Below are 16,568 nucleotides of genomic sequence, written 5' to 3' on the forward strand. Positions count from 1 at the left end.
AGATAACTGTTCATCATTTTCAAGGAAGCAGATGAATCCTTTTATTTATCGATACAATCTAGCATATCTGTGAGGCTGGATTTGAAAGCAAAAACTCTGTTTGAAAAGCAAATATAATTGACGTACATCATATCCGTGGTTGAATTCACGTTCAGTATTTGAATGATGGCATTTCAGTTGGAAGACGTTGAAATGATGTGACTAAAAGTTAAACATGTTGGTGGTGGTCCTCAACTTCTTCATGATGATTATTTTATATCTATATTGTTCGTAAAAATTCGATGTCCCGAAGGTTTTATACCATGTTCATACAATAAGTTTCTGCTTCATTATTGAATGTTATATTTGAGATCTTTACATCTATGTAAAGATGTAGATGAAGCTAGGAGGTTGGTATTTTGATTGCCAGAGATCTTTATGTTATCTTAGAATAAGAGAATGTAAATAATTCAAAGTGAGGGTACAACTATTCTAATGTATGAGAAAATTATTGACGAATAAAACTATTTAATTTATAAAATATTTATTCAAATGAAATATACAAAAAAATGAGTTTAATGATCAATAATTATTTTTTAGGTCAAATTATAATAAATAAAAAAAATATTGAGCAGTATATCACGAATGTTGTTTTTTTGGTTATCAGAGGAATTTGCTGACTTCTTTTGTGACATTTTTTCTGAATTGTTGATTAGTCTTCTCAGATTGCTAGAAAAAAACAATTTGTTTAATACCTAACCAAAGCCCATATTATATAAACTAAGTAATTCACTATTATTTTGTTTCCTGTAAGGTTTACAGAGAAAAAAAATTGAATGAAAATTATTCCATGCATAAAAAAAACTTAGAAAATTGGTGTCACGATATTACATATTTAGCAATTCCAAACAGAGAAAAAGAGAAATTTAAGGTTAGTTGCCTCGTACATGAGAAGCTTTCTGATCATACTTCTATTGTTTTAAACTTTTAACTAGTTTATTTATAAAATATTTATTCAAATGAATCATAAAACAAGAAGACAACTCAAATTTGAGGAACTACACGTCAAATTGCTTCAAAAAATTTTTTTTGAGAAAAATATGCTTCATAAGAATATGAATCACATTAGCTCGTGAATTAATAAATTAAATGAAGATTTCTCCATTCTCATTTTTCTTGGAATAATCCCCCATCTAGCTTCTAAGGATCTATATTAACTAGAAACTAAACTCACTTTGAGTGCCTGATTCAACTCCACTTGGAAAAGTTTCTGTAGGCCTCTTAGATTCCTCAAGAGTATCCTCTGCAACTCAGTTCTTGTGATTCGATTGTCCTCTGTGGTAGAAACATTTGTACCTGGCGGAACTGTTGTTTGAGATTTCTATAAAGAAAACAGCTACTAAAGAATGTTTTAAAACCTTTTTTCAAGTGAAACATATTCAACGTATATTCCCAAAGTTTAAAACATAAAATTTATTAATCAAAGTCTTACAATACAGAAGTTCAATGGTTTTTTCACGAATTTTTAGAATAATATTAAGCTCGATAGTTCATGGTAATTTCCTCTTGAGTTTTATTGAGATCGTCTCTATGTTGAAATAAGTAATTACACAAAATAGTTCCCTAAGCCGTCCCTGTTCAGCTACTATGGAATTTTAAAAATTTTCGGGTAGCGTCTTTCACATTTTTTATAAATAGGAACTTGATGTATATAATTTGTATACAATTATTTATTTATTTTGTTTTTTTTTTCTTCTAGAACTTTATAGAATTTTATTTAGGTATATAAATGATTTTTGTGAACGCAGTTAGTTAGTTAGTTTTAAATAAATAGTCAAAGAGAGAGAAAAGAACTAATTTGTGGAAATAAACGCAGAAATTATTAAGGTGATATTTATAAGTGCATTATTATAAGTTAAGTGTAGTGTATAGTGTGTAAATAAATTAAGAACCTATGAGACAGTGTTCATTAATTCACCCCACGAATAAAAATAGTGTAAAAAATACGTAAAACGTTACAGTAGTAGAATGGGATTTATGAATCTCATGCGCGAAGACGAAAATCTTGTGACAAAAGTCTTCTGGGTGTTAAGATATTCAAGGAAAATGACTCAACCTTCTTTGAAATTTAATATGTTGGATTTGGAAGACTTGATTTGATCAAAATCTTCCCCAAGTTCTTTAATGCTCTTTTGGAAATCTCGAACCATTTTAATACATTTTTTTCCCTAAACGAGTCGATTGAATTTCATTTATGGTGATAATAAAGGGCGCTCTAATTCAGAGTGAAGTTTACTTAAGGACTAAAAGCGACCTTGTATTCAAATATGTTGAATTTCTTCATTTTGAGATTTGTTTTTACTATTTACTATATACTATTTACAACTTCAGCTTATGAAAATTCAGAAAAAATGCGCTGTTGTCTAAGTCGGCGAAGGTGACATTGAACTTTTCTTACTTTCCAATATTGATTTCCCGTTTGACACGAACCATTTCCATAACAAAATAATGATATTCTGAGAAATAATTTCATAATAATTTATTTAAACTCACTTCCATATTTTCTGGTAAAAAATTATCATCTATCATTTTTTTAATTGATGCTGATGTTTGTCTTGTATCATCCCATTGCTGGAAAACAAAAATCTATTCAATCACCTGTAAAAATTCTCACCTTTTAGTTAAAAGTTTTGGTAATATTCATACTAAGCACGTTGCATCGTAGATTTAGACAACACTCGTTTGTACATTACGTTTCAATAACCAATTCTGCTTCTTCAGACTTGGTTACCGAAATATTCGTATTCTCTTTGTCTACTGAAATATGTTATTAGAATTTTTATCAACATTCCAGCTTCTTTATTTAATAGATTCACATTGTTATTTACCTCATAAATTACGGAAAACAATGTTTTGAAAAATCCAGGTCTAGATGTCGTCGCTCTGTTTTCTCTTCTCAAACCTCGCATTTTATAATCTGAGGCCTAGAAACAAAATGATTTACCTTAAATATAGTTTTTAATGAATTGAAAAAAAATTAAATAAAAAATTTAGAAGGAGATTTCTCGAATCATGGATGTTTTATGTCAGTCAAATGAGCTATACAAAAAAGAGAATTAAACTTCCACTATGCGTAGAAGAATGACAGAAGCTACATTCAGAATATGGGATATTCTTGAAGGACGTGATTTGATACAAAGAAATTTTCACAAAAAATGTTTAGGGTTAAGTGAAGGGAGGACTCAATGCAAAACATAACAATAAGTATGTGATACCAGGCCAGTTCATTTCCCTCATACTAATAAAAAAACATACTCACGATACTTTCTTTTGATGTAGGTATAGGTTGTAGAGCCATCTCCACATAAATTACTCCAATGCATATAATGATAATTTGCGTGAAAATAATATTTTTCATTTTCTGCAAACAAATGAGAGAAATATGAAATATAAGTGAAACTAGTGGTGATGATAATTCTCTACCATTAATACTATTAAAGATGTTATCGAAAGTGATTAGAGTACATATCTATCTCCTTGATTTCATTGTATTTTTTTATACCCCTGGAGAGAAACGCATTTGAACAAAATTTGTATTGGAGTTGCTTCCTCATATCTTTTTTAAGTATCTTGTTTGATCAGCTTGAGCGGTTCTACCGTATACCAGTGCCCAGAGCAGGTGTCGTTCTATATCTTGATGAAACGGAAATTACACGTGAACTAAACTAGTCTCCTCTTCCATTTCATTGGACCCCGGACTATCTAAAGATTCTGATTTATATAGAAATAATACAAAGCTTTCTTATTATCTCCTTGTACAAAAAAATATATCTCAAAAATCTTCTATATTTAGATTATGACCGTCCTTTCTGCTGCCACAATTTTAGAATTAAATTTCAAGGTACCTCCAGTGAACCCTTAGATTGTCTAAGAGATGTCTAATTTTCTCGATGCGTGATCTAGAAGGCAACAGGTAAAATCAGGTAAGTTTTCTAAAATGCACAAAATGAAAATAGAAAATTGAAACTAACGTCACTGAAATGACAATTCCACCTCAGAAGATAATTCTGCAGCTAGTGCAATGATTGGACAATGCTGCTCATGAGATATTCAGATCATTTAGATTCGAAGAGGTACAAGAAATCGAAATAGACCAATAAGGGCTTTGGATGAATAATGATGAAAGTCTGAAACGGTTTTTACTACATTCAGCGACACTTTACTAGAAGTTATTTCCGCTGGAAAGATTACAAGTCCAGATATTGTCAACTTGGCAATAATAGACGTATCTGTAGACGGAAGAGCAAACGATGATGACATGTCAGTAATAGTAAGAGGTGATATTTATATAGAAGGCTTCACTAACATGTTTATCAATTGAAAAGGTGATGTTCAGTACTTAGATGGGTTCAAGACAGAACTTGAGGCTGCTTTCTATAGCGACAAAGGGAGAACAGAGATAACGGAGGTCATCGCCTGTATTGATCACGTTATTAATAAGAATCAAAGGACAAACACATTTCTAACTGTTGCGAGTCACTAGGGATTAATACATCTAATGGTAAACGATAGTCAATGGAAGATTAAACGATCGAAAATTGCTACCACTAATTTCTCAAATTTCTGTTCTATGGTTCAATCAATACTCTAATGGATAGAATAGCTACATATAGGTGAACAAACTAAAAATTTTCTTCATAGGATCTTCTTAGGTACTAGGAGGTGATCTCATTTGATTCTAAAGGAATCAGTTGAAGCGTATGTTTCCATAATATGCACTGTTATGAATTTTTCCTCATAGATTTCCTCGGGTGCAATGGATGAATCACTGAACGCTCCTGAATCCAATATCAATTCCCAATTCGCTTGCTATTCAAATGTGTACCTTTATATGACATAATATTCAAAATAATTGTTGGAATTTACTAGTTCGAAGAATATTGTAAAAACATAACAGGATTTAGTTATACAAGTAGCAACAATTTTCATCAACCAAAACTCATCGTTTTCAGTAATATTATATACCAACGGGTGGCTCAAATCATGTATACCACGTGCAGCTAAGAGCAATTAGTATGTTTATTCCACGTGTTATTGTTGACTCAAAATTCATGAGTTAATCGACTGAGAAATAACCAATTAACTTCATATGGGAGTGTGTGGTAAGATACAAGGCAAAACAATATTGTGTTGGTTTGGTTCTGTTTTGATTCTAGCTCTCAAGAAATGAATATGACGTATACTATAACGAGAATTTACTATGTAATATATAATATGAAAGTTGTTATATAATTTACATCGGTATAACTAATTCATTGATTTAGTCGTAGCCTATTACAAAACAAATTTACTAGTTTAAATCAAAATATAAACTGATATAACTGGGAAACTACAGATGAATTATTAGTGAATATATTGAATGAATTTCTTATTTAATCCAAAAATATGTCTTATACAAGTAATTCATAACTAAATACGTTTATTTCTGGAGTATTGGTATGAGTTTTTTACTATATCTTGACCGCTCAATAATTCTGTTATCAATATCGTAAAAAATACGTTAACCACTATATATGGGTAGTACAACTTGTTATTTTTACATAGCGCATTGTTTTATTTAAAACCTTTGTCGAATTATTTTGATAGGTCTATGGAAAATAGAGGCTACATATAAAAGTAAATAGATTTGCAACACAATGAAATATTTCGGGAGTACCTAAGTTCCCACTAAACTTTGTTCAAAAAATCAGAAAATTTTCGTCGTGAATTCAATCAACAATCATTATTGAACTTCGCTACAGAATTAATTTCGTAAAGGGCGTCATATTTGGCTGTAACAAAGATTTATTCACGTTACGTTGGAGAATTTGACAATCCCTCAAAACATGCGAATAAATGCTGGAACAAATTAATTGACCGTGCTTCAAAATATGTATATAAGTTAATGACAGTCGACGACTCTAAGCATATGAACCCGAAACTAAACAAAAATCAACTGTATGGGTCTTTCAAGACCAAATTTAACAAAAGTTGTTCGCACCCGCAAATAGTCGCCTGTTTTTTCGGAATAACTGGACATGACACCACCGTTCCATTAGAGTAACGTGGAGTCGTCAATTCTGAGTGGTACACACCAGCATTCGTTGGGACGATCTGTGTGAAAAAATCAGTGAAACCAATCATATCATTCTCCTTCATTACAGTGCGAGCTCTCACACATCAGTTCAAATAAAAACGGTTTTGAACAGTTAAAACATCGAATTGATGGGTCATCCGTCGTACAATCCTTGTGCGGAATTCAATGATTCCTCCTTATTTCTAAAGATTAAAAAAACGCTTTTCTACACCTGAAGAAGCGGTTGTTCTGTTTTGGAAGTACCTAGCGTTAACTATTTACCCACCTCTAGTTGTTTAAAGTCATACAGCCAAATAGTCATATGTTATACGTTTTTCATGCAGCATTTTATTGAAAGAAAAAAGTTTTTTGTACTCATTTTTTATATTTAAACGTCAGTTCAATGATCAAAATTTGGAAGAAAAATGATTATTCTATAGAGTTTGAGGCTAGGAAAAATGAAAAAGAATAGATCTGGTGAATTTTAGCTAAAACGAAAAATTTCACAACGACTGAATTATACAATGATCAAAGAGACATTAGGCCTTAAAAATAGTTAGAATTTTGGAAATACTTATTTATATTGAAAATATTCCGGTCGAAACTTTTTAAACGAGTCTTGTATATACAGGGTGTTTCTATATTCGACTAACAATGCTCTATATAAAGAAATATCACATTGAACGATGGCTTATTCAATTGCTGGTTAAATCACCTATGAACCATATGAATATTTGGAGTTGCGACTTCATAGTAGATCTTGAAAACAATAGAGAAGAAATTAATTTTTGATGTTCAAACTTACCCAAATCAACGAAACATAATAATACTATCACTTATAAAAAAACTTATCCACGTTTTTCCGATACATGGTACTACAAACTAAGTACGTCTGTATTTTTTAAATCGATTCAGTTGCATGATGTTATGACACAGTTTCCCCTCCTGCTATTCATCACTCTCTCTTTCTATAGTTCCAGCTGTTAGTCGGGTTAAACGAATATTATTCTTATTGAACATTTTCACCATTTATTTCCAAATTTTCTTGAATAATCAGTTCTTAGATTTTCATTTGGATGTAAATTTGCACAAAAATGGCCTACTAAATTCAAATTCTGTCAAAAAATAGCTTTGTTTGTGTTTATAACAGAAAAATGGTTCGCACTGCTTATTATTTTTATCAATTATCCTGTTGATATGTTCCAAAAGAATTTTTTAATTTGGCAGAAGTAAATTGGAAATTATGAAGCGTTTGTTGGATTTTGAGAAGTTAGTAATAATAGGAAATTGATGGTTGTTGGGAAATACGTAGAAATGATTTTTTCACAATTATTGAAACGATTATTTGTATTCTTTGAACGTACAAAGAATTCAAAACGCGTGGGTAGCATGTTGCGCAAAAAGTATACAAAAGAAAGTACATATTCTAATTAATATGAATGAAATTTTTCTTTTTGTTTATTCATATCAATGGATGGAAAGTAACACCGTTTACCTTCAGTTGATGAGTTTTTCTGTGCTTCGAATATCCCATAAGCAAAAATAGGATAGTTGATCAGTTGGCTTTAAATATTTTTCTATGAATTGTGATATTCAGAGACATTTTTTGTCAAAAAATGCATTGACAATAATAGACAATAATGGATTTTTCGATTTTGCTTCTGCAAATCCAATTTGAGCAAAAAATAATTTCCACATTTAAATTTTTCAATTTCGAAGAGAAACTAAAATATCCCAATTTTTATGTGGGTTTGAATTTATTTAATAATTGCAATCTGCACAAACATGAATTAACCAAATTTAAAGAGCGCAGAAGGACCAAAGTCACCTATTCAATTTTGATTTAAAGGAGAATCAATTCCTCCAATCTAAACTATATTGTAAAATGTCTTTTTCAAATAGAGGAAGAGGAAAAAATAGGTTTACAGATATAATTCACTTTGATAAGTGATATGAGACAAAAAATATACTATTATTAGTTTGGAGGAGAAAATTAATTCACAAAATTTATTTTTTTTAAACATTTTATCCAGAAATAGCTCCTAATCAGTTTGATTTGTATAAAATTGATTTTTTATTTAAAATTCTGTTTTATTTAGACAAAAGGTGCTACTTTAATCATTATTTGAACATTAATTGCTTTCTCAGTTTGGATTTTCTCAAAAAATGCTTTATTAGATTTTTATTTCAACTAAAACCGCTTATCCAACATTAGTTTGCACAAATTTATCTTTTTTAGTTAAAATTCCGTCAAGAAAAATAGGATTTTTCACTTTAATTTGGACAAAAACCGCTTCTTTGACAATTTGCACTAATTGCTTTTATGATTTGAAGAATGAGAATGAATGATTGTCCAACATCAGTATGCATAATAATAGTTTTCTCAATTTAAATTCTGTCAAAAAACGGCATCTTCAATTTTTATGTGTGCAGAAATTGCTTCGTTAACCATCAGTTCAAAATTACTTGCTTTTCCATTTCGTCAAAAAATGTCTTCTTAGATTTATGTTTGAACAAAAACTGCTTATCTAGCTTTGATTTGATTCACTTTTTCATAATAATAGATTTTCAAAAAAACATGCTTCGTAAAAAAATTCATCTCTTTACGTTGACTCTTATTCTTGAAGTCAAATTTGGATAAAAATGTTTTTCGTCTTCAAATTCTATCATTCTATCCAAAATTCAAAGTTGCACCAATAACTGCTTTTCTAAATGCAGAGTTGGGCATATCTACATGGTACAATAATTCATTCCAATAAATTTTAAAGCAAAAATTCAAAGCAAAATTATGGAAAACGTCGTGCTCATACACATTTGTTGAAAAAATAGTGTTTTTTAATTTGTGTAGAACAAAGACTGCTATTCAAATACAAATTTCAATGGTTTGAAAAAGCTGAACAAGATATCATTGCAAAAATTTCATTACCTAGCAGCAAAAATGATTTTCAATTAATTTGGACAAAAAATAAATTTTCTGTATCCGCTTTGTACCAAAAATTAGTTTTCAATTGAAATTTCAACTGTACCGGGTGTCTGAATAAGAATGGCTCTCGGCTATATCTAGGGAACCGTTTATAGTACAGCTTGGGGAAAAAAATTATAACAAAAGTGACCTAGAGAAAAACCTGGATATTATTTACAGAGTTGTAGGTCTACCACCAGAGGGCGTAATTAAATACCAAAAATTATAAAATGAATAATTCACAAATTTTGTCTAATTAAGATGCATTTAAACTATGATTATCGTGTTCTTCTAGAAATTCAGCGTATATTTAATTCTACAAGTTTTAATCTATTTCTTCAAATAAGAGGTGAGGAGAAGCGGGAACTTTATTATGAAAAAACGCCTGTAAGTCCAGTTCTACTTAACCTATCTATGCAAACTTAGTCTTTTTGAAGAGAGCTCCTTTCTACCAATGTAAGAGTTATAATTTCGGAACAACTTAATGAGTAACGTATACGCTAGGGGACGATAGTGATTTCAATTTTTAAATATAGCTATCCTTGAAAATTGTTGGTTGTAAACATGCAGTTTCAATTAAGGAATATAGAAGTAGACCAAATTAGCAAGAGAATAGCGAAAACCGCATGTCGATATCTTTTCCGTATTACGAGATATCCTGTGTATGAAATGTGTAATTTTCCTTTCAACATAAATTACTCCAGGTTCACCGAACGGATTTTAACATTTTTACTCCTCAAATTTGTCTTTCCTTATTCTATTAATAATCGTTCCAATTATTATGTCAATATTATTCATGTTGTCACCGGAAAACTGCGTTATGGAAGTTAAAATAGAAATATAACGTAAGGTACCTCTTTAGTGGCGACCTAATTGTCGCTCATCATTTTCGACACAAGCGTTTATTCTTTGAAGAGTAGATTGAACAGTAGTCTCAATTTCTGCTCTCGAAATACTCTGAATGGCGTCTAATTGAAGTTCTTTAATCCGGCCCCAGAGATAGAAATCTAAAACGGTTAAGACTGGTAACCTGGCTGGCAAACAAAATAGGCCTCCTCGTCCTATCCACCTATCAAGGTAAGCATTGTCTGAAATTTCTTCAACATGTGTGGAGAAATACGCCGGACACCCATCTCATACATTCAAAGTAAATGCCTATCATATCAAATGCTTCTTCGTTTAAAAGAATCGTTTTTATATATTTCTATTTTAACTTCCTTTAACGCAGTTTCCCGGTGACAGCATAAATAATATTGACATAATAATTGGAATTATTATTAATAGAACAAGGAAAGATAATTTTGAGGAGTAAAAAAATGTTAAAATCCGTTCAGTCAACAAGTCCAGTCAACAAGAGTAATTTATGGAAGGAAGGAAAATGCTTAAAATTTACACATTTCTTAAGATATCTCGTAATACGAAAAAGATATCGACATACGGTTTCCGCTATTCTCTTGCTAGTTTGGTCTACTTCTATATTCTTTAATTGAAACTGCATGTTTCCAACCAACATACTCATTAAGTTGTTCCGAAATTATAACTCTTACATTGGTAGAAAGGAGCTCTCTTCAAAAAGACTAAGTTTGCATAGATAGGTTAAGTAGAACTGGACTTACAGGCGTTTTTTCATAATAAAGTTCCCGCTTCTCCTCACCTCTTATTTGAAGAGAAAAATTAAAACTTGTAGAATTAAATATACGCTGAATTTCTAGAAGAATACGATAATCATAGTTTAAATGCATCTTAATTAGGCAAAATTTGTGAATTATTCATTTTATAATTTTTGGTATTTAATTACGCCCTCTGGCGGTGGACCCACAGCTCTGTAAAGAATTTTCAGGTTTTTCTCTAGGTCACTTTTGTTATAATTTTTTTTCCCTAAGTTGAACTATAAACGGTTCCCGAGATATGGCCGAGAGCCATTCTTATTGAGACACCCGGTACAAATGTGTGATTTCGAAAAAAAATTTCAAATTTACAAATAAAGTGGGATTCAGAAAGAGAAACAATAACTTTTCAAATATAATTTGAGCAAGAATTTATTTTTCATTTCATTTATCAATTTTCAAATATAAATTTTATCAAAAAATGTGTTCTCAAAATTTAATTTTCATTAAAATTGTCATTCCATTGAAATTTTTGTCAAAATAAGCCCAGATTCGATTTGTGATAAAATTGCTATTGAATTTTCTATTTGTAATCAAAACTATCTATCCAAATCTCATTTTAGGAAAGAAATGGAGATAAGATTATACAAATAGTACACGGAGATATAGAAAAAGATATCCAAAAACTATATTCTATACAAATAGCAACGAACTTATTGTTTTACCTTCGTATATCAACTGAAAGTTACAATATTACGAAAATCAGATTTTTAAGCATCAAAAAAAACATATAATGGAATGTAAAGGCACAAAACAGAAATTTACAAATCTTTTTTTAAACAAACCCAGAACCTACAAACCTTTCTATGCTAAAATTAGATCATATCTAAGCGAATTAAATTTCTTCCTGCTTGAATGCCTTACTAAAACGCATAATTTTTACTGAATCGCTAAAAACCAGTATACGGTTGATGCGAATTTTTTAATTAAAAAAAAAACAGTTTATTATATACTGTAACACCCTATTATATTTTCCTATTTCATAATAAATATTAAAATTTGTTTCATTTGAAGCAAAAATACCCATATTTTTATAATACTCGTATATAACAGCATAGGAAAAATTATTGCAATTAACAGTGGGAGATTTAATCGGATGATATTTTAATTATTTTTTAATTTGGTATTATTGGACTTTGTTGCAATGACGTGACGAATAAATTTTTCGTTTTTTTTGCAACTTCAAATATACAGTAATTCAAACGAAATTCATGACTATTTTCAAATATTAAATAACGAAGTTTACTATAGATTCTATGCTGAATTAAAAACAAAAAATCAACTTACTTTAAATCTTAACCTCAAACGTATCTAAAATATTCCTACACTTACACAATTTTTTAATATATACTGAAAATATTCATCAAATACAGCAGGTTATGTAGACTAAGATTCTACAAAATATCCACTGACTAATTCACGTTGGAAATAAAAATTGTCAATTAAGTCAAGGTTGTTGTTAAGTAACTTTCTTATATAATTGCTTACGGATATATACCTAGTGAGAAAAATAGCCTAATATTCATATATTTTGATATATTGATTCATTCACAATAAAAGTAAAAACTTGATTATGTAGGTTGTAACTACCAGTAAATAAATTAAAAATAGGGGAAACAACATTCAATCTTATTCGTTAAAAGAGATACTTGATACGTCTAGTCACTAGATCGCTGATACTCAATAGGAAATAAGGAGGTGTTTCTTGGAATGAAAGAATATTGTCTTATTGGAACATACATACATATATTCATAAGTTAGATAGATATCTCTAGATCACCCTTTATCCGAAGTTAAATCGATCTATTTGAACTATTTAAACGGCAGTATGAATAATTGAGGGTTTTCACGAATTTTTCATTTTATCTTCTGGATTTTTGATGATCAGTATTAATTGAGATTTCTGTTGTTTCAAAATACTGATCGTCTGAACAAAACTTTTCAAAAGTTTACTTAACTTTCATATTATATATATCAGCCCTACATACTTATCTGACCATCGGCTCTCATATCTTTCAATATTTCTTACTATTATTTTTCTAATTTTCATCACTCACTTTGCCAGTCTATCACTTCCACTGTTTTAAAATCTCTTCTAACTTTCTTTAAACATTTTTTTCTTGGTCTTCTTGGTCAGTACTTTAAATTTATGGATCATACATGGATTCTTATACAATTCTAATAGTTCTCCGTATATTTTATCTGTTTTGATTTCAATGTAAATCTTCCTCATTATCCCACGTTCCTATTTTTCCATTTTTTTTTCCTCTTTTTTTGTTTATTGTCCAAATTTTACATGAGTTGGTAATTGACTATCTTATTATTGCTTTTTACATTCTTATTTCAGCTGCTTCTGATACATCTTTTGAGCCTAACTTGCTTGTTTGATCACTTTTGCATTTTAAAATTTCCTTTCTTCGTCTTTTTTATTGTTCATAGTGAGTCCCAAACATCCAATTTCTGCCACTTTTCCACTTTTTCTAATCTCTAATTATTATTTTCATCATAATCTATCATATTATCGGTTTTTTCATCGTCTGTCTTCAAATACTACGTATTTTTTCTCGTTAATCACTTTATTCTCCTCTCTTCTCTTCCAGTAGTAAATACACTTCTTTCTATTTATTCTATTCTCTTTTTTCATTGCCTTATACATTTTTGTTTGTCTTGATGGTATCTTCCTAACTGTGATAACTAAATAGCATGTGAAGTCTGAGATTTTGTATTTGGTGTCCTCTTAAAGTTGCTTCATAATAAAAATTTGGTCCGCTTTAAAGACCTCTTAATACTCCCCTATATTTTCTTTACATTTATGCTACGTGTTTCTAGATATTTTTGTTAAATATTCGTATATAACCGCTAAAAGTGGTATTTTTTCTAACAACAGAAAAGTATGATGCATTGGTTCAATTCTCATGGATTCGTATCTCGCCCTATTTGTATCAATCGCCATACTATTTAAATATGGTTACGATCGACAGTCTTATTATTCTTCATATGCTTTGAACATTCCGTGACTTCCTCTTTTTTGGCATCATTAAGGATAGATCTTCCTTTTCCGCACTACTAACATATTTGATTAACGTTCCTCCACGAGGTCAGACATCAATCTACAAATCGCCATTTTTAAACCAAGGAAACCACTCGTACACATGAGTTTCTCCTATAGCTGATCTCTTCAAGCTTCTTCTAAGATAAAAACAATTTCAGAAAAATTATCTTCGAGTTGCTCTATCTAAGGTCTCGCTATTTCAGTTTTTATTAGTTCCTCTTTGTATATTTACGTAAGAGTGCCTCAATATTCTATTCAAACAGGATCAAATTCGCTTATTACTACAAAATTTTTCTTTTTTCATGTAATAATAACCAAGGTAATGTATAATGAATAACCTCATTCATTCTAATAAATTTTCAACAAAAGTTTCGAGATTTAATATTCTGCGTGCTCAATAAGAGTTTGATTATCGTGAATTCCAATTTTCTAAAAGCTATTATTTGCCGTAAATAGGTCACATAGATATATTATTTCTTCCAAGGAAATATAAATTATTCCCCGGAGGCTGTCAATTTCGCCTACCGTCTTTATAACGATCAAATTTACTCTATAAATTCAAAGGTTAAAGTAGATTTTATTTTTTGTACTATTCCTTTCCTAGAATTTGATATGATGTAGCTTTGTAATATTTTATTATTCTTTCCATATTATACATGGAATATCAACATTACTTTTGGAATATTTGTTGTATGGAAAATCTATGTTTTATCAGTTCAGAGTTACATGACAGTTTTGCTCATCGTAGTCCCATGGTATTTGATTATTTCATGACGTAACCCAAAATACCCACAACTGGAAAACAGATAAACCCCATAGCATAGACAAGGGGGTACCGAAAAAATTTACCTACTTTTTAGACAACTCAGACGACATCCCAAAGTATCTAGCACTGGACTTCACTAATATGCTCCTACAGAGCTTCTAGACGGATCAAAAAGTTGCAAAAAGGATCACCAAGGTACAAAAAACAAATTGTTGTGAATTCGATGGTACTTCGACAAATACAGTAAGATCGCTTCTTTCGTGGATTACAAAAAAGTAGTTAATAGTGTACTTCATCCCTGGCTTGAGAAAACTTTGCGGATTTAAAGAATCTACCCAACTATTCCAAAGGCGGATCCAGGGGGTGGTCATGGGGCTTATGGTTCCAGCTGGTTCCAGGACTTAGGTGGACCACGAATTGAACATAATGATTTTATTTATATATTTTGTCCCCCTACAGATTTTATGTAACTACATACCTTCAATATTTTATCAAAAATTCGAATTTTATCGCGCAACACTTGCGCGCGCTTGTCTAGCTAGACCTAACCTCAATCGGAATCGGAACGATAAAACTTTAACATATTATAACATAGTTCTAAGTTGAGAAAACTAAAATTTCTTTCTACTTATAATGTGTTTATAAGTGTACCTCTAGAAGTATTCTTAAAAATTGTTGCTGTAATTTCATTAATCACAAGAAATGGTGATTAATCAGTTTCTACTTATTTCAGTGCGTTTGATTTAACTTAAATGTTATTGTTGTTACTGCTCATAAAGTACCTCATAGGTAGATATGGAGGTACCTACTTACTGAAAGAGTGCTGCGTGAAATATGTACCTACTTATATATTTTTTTTGAACGAGAGAAATTGAAGAGCATTAAGCTTACAAACTACTGGGCTGATTTTCACGAAGTTTGCACCAATCGATAGAGAGATTCTAGAGGAATATTTTGGTGTATGATAAGTCAATGTTTCGTGAAGATTAGTGGACATAACCTGATATTATAAAAGAAATACTAGTTGCATTTTCGATTTTGTATATCTGTACATAAATTGAGAACTACTCGACAGATTTTTACGCAACTACTACTTATCGATAGAGGGATTCGAGAGGAATATTTTGATATATAATAATTTGAGGTTTCGTGAAGATTAGTAGACATAACCTCATATTATAAAAGAAACATCTAAGTTGTGTCTGCGGTTTTATATATCTGCACATAAATTGAAAACCACTGGACGGATTTTCACACAATTTGCACCCATTGATAGAAGGATTTGAGAGAATTATTTTGATATATGATAAGTGAAGGTTTCGTGAAGATTACTGGACATAACCTCATATTATAGAAGAAACACTAAGTTGCTTCTGCGGTTTTTTACATAAATTGAAACAACTGGATGGATTTTCACGCAATTTGCACAAATCGATAGAGAAATTTGAGAGGAATATTTTGGTATATGATAAATCCAGGTTTTGTGGATATTAGTGGACATAACCAAATATAATAAAACCAATATCTATCCTGCTTTTGCGGTTTTGTATATTCGTACTTATCTCCATGAAAACTTTAATTATCATACATCAATTCCTCTTGAATCCATCTATCGATTAAGCTTACAAACCTAATCTAAAATCTAAGATAAATTCACACAATTAAATCAAGTGTTTCATCGTGTTATCGATATGTATCCTAATAAAAGAAAATTTTTGTAACGATAGTAGAAAGGCCTTTCTCTACGTTGCGCAGAATTAAATCGTGGCTAAGTTCTTCAATGGTTTAAGATCGCCTGACCAGACTGGTACTTCTCTACGTTCGTAAGAGATCCGCCCTTGACTATTTCAAGCTTTTTTTCAACAACGACGAAAGGATGGTTCTTTGGCATGAGTTCCTTATCTACGATGTTTGATTTCACCATCAAAGTATACAAAATTACCAAATGAACCATCTCCCTTCGTTTTTACTTGAATGATGTCACGCTATATGCAGTGTCAAATCAATTACATTCTTGATAACGTAGA

The 16,568-nt window shown here is 30.5% G+C and overlaps 1 protein-coding gene across 3 annotated transcripts; it reads right to left on the minus strand.

The window, feature by feature from the left end:
• Nucleotides 1-536: 536 nt before the first annotated feature.
• Nucleotides 537-12,131, minus strand: LOC130897186 (uncharacterized). 3 transcript variants are annotated; one of them, XM_057805914.1, is made up of 6 exons: nucleotides 12,011-12,131; nucleotides 3,299-3,400; nucleotides 2,868-2,963; nucleotides 2,533-2,610; nucleotides 1,214-1,360; nucleotides 537-708 (listed from the first exon to the last, which is right to left on the minus strand). In XM_057805914.1, the coding sequence occupies exons 2-6, from the start codon at nucleotides 3,395-3,397 to the stop codon at nucleotides 643-645; spliced, it is 486 nt and encodes a 161-aa protein (XP_057661897.1). In that variant the 5' UTR covers nucleotides 3,398-3,400; nucleotides 12,011-12,131; the 3' UTR covers nucleotides 537-642. The 3 variants fall into 3 exon arrangements, with proteins under 3 accessions (XP_057661897.1, XP_057661899.1, XP_057661898.1); XM_057805916.1 differs by having other exon boundaries at nucleotides 12,056-12,126; XM_057805915.1 differs by lacking the exon at nucleotides 12,011-12,131 and adding an exon at nucleotides 6,900-6,975.
• Between the last annotated feature and the right edge of the window lie 4,437 nt (nucleotides 12,132-16,568).

Source organism: Diorhabda carinulata, chromosome 8, assembly GCF_026250575.1.
Source record: "Diorhabda carinulata isolate Delta chromosome 8, icDioCari1.1, whole genome shotgun sequence".
Lineage (NCBI taxonomy): Eukaryota > Metazoa > Arthropoda > Insecta > Coleoptera > Chrysomelidae > Diorhabda > Diorhabda carinulata.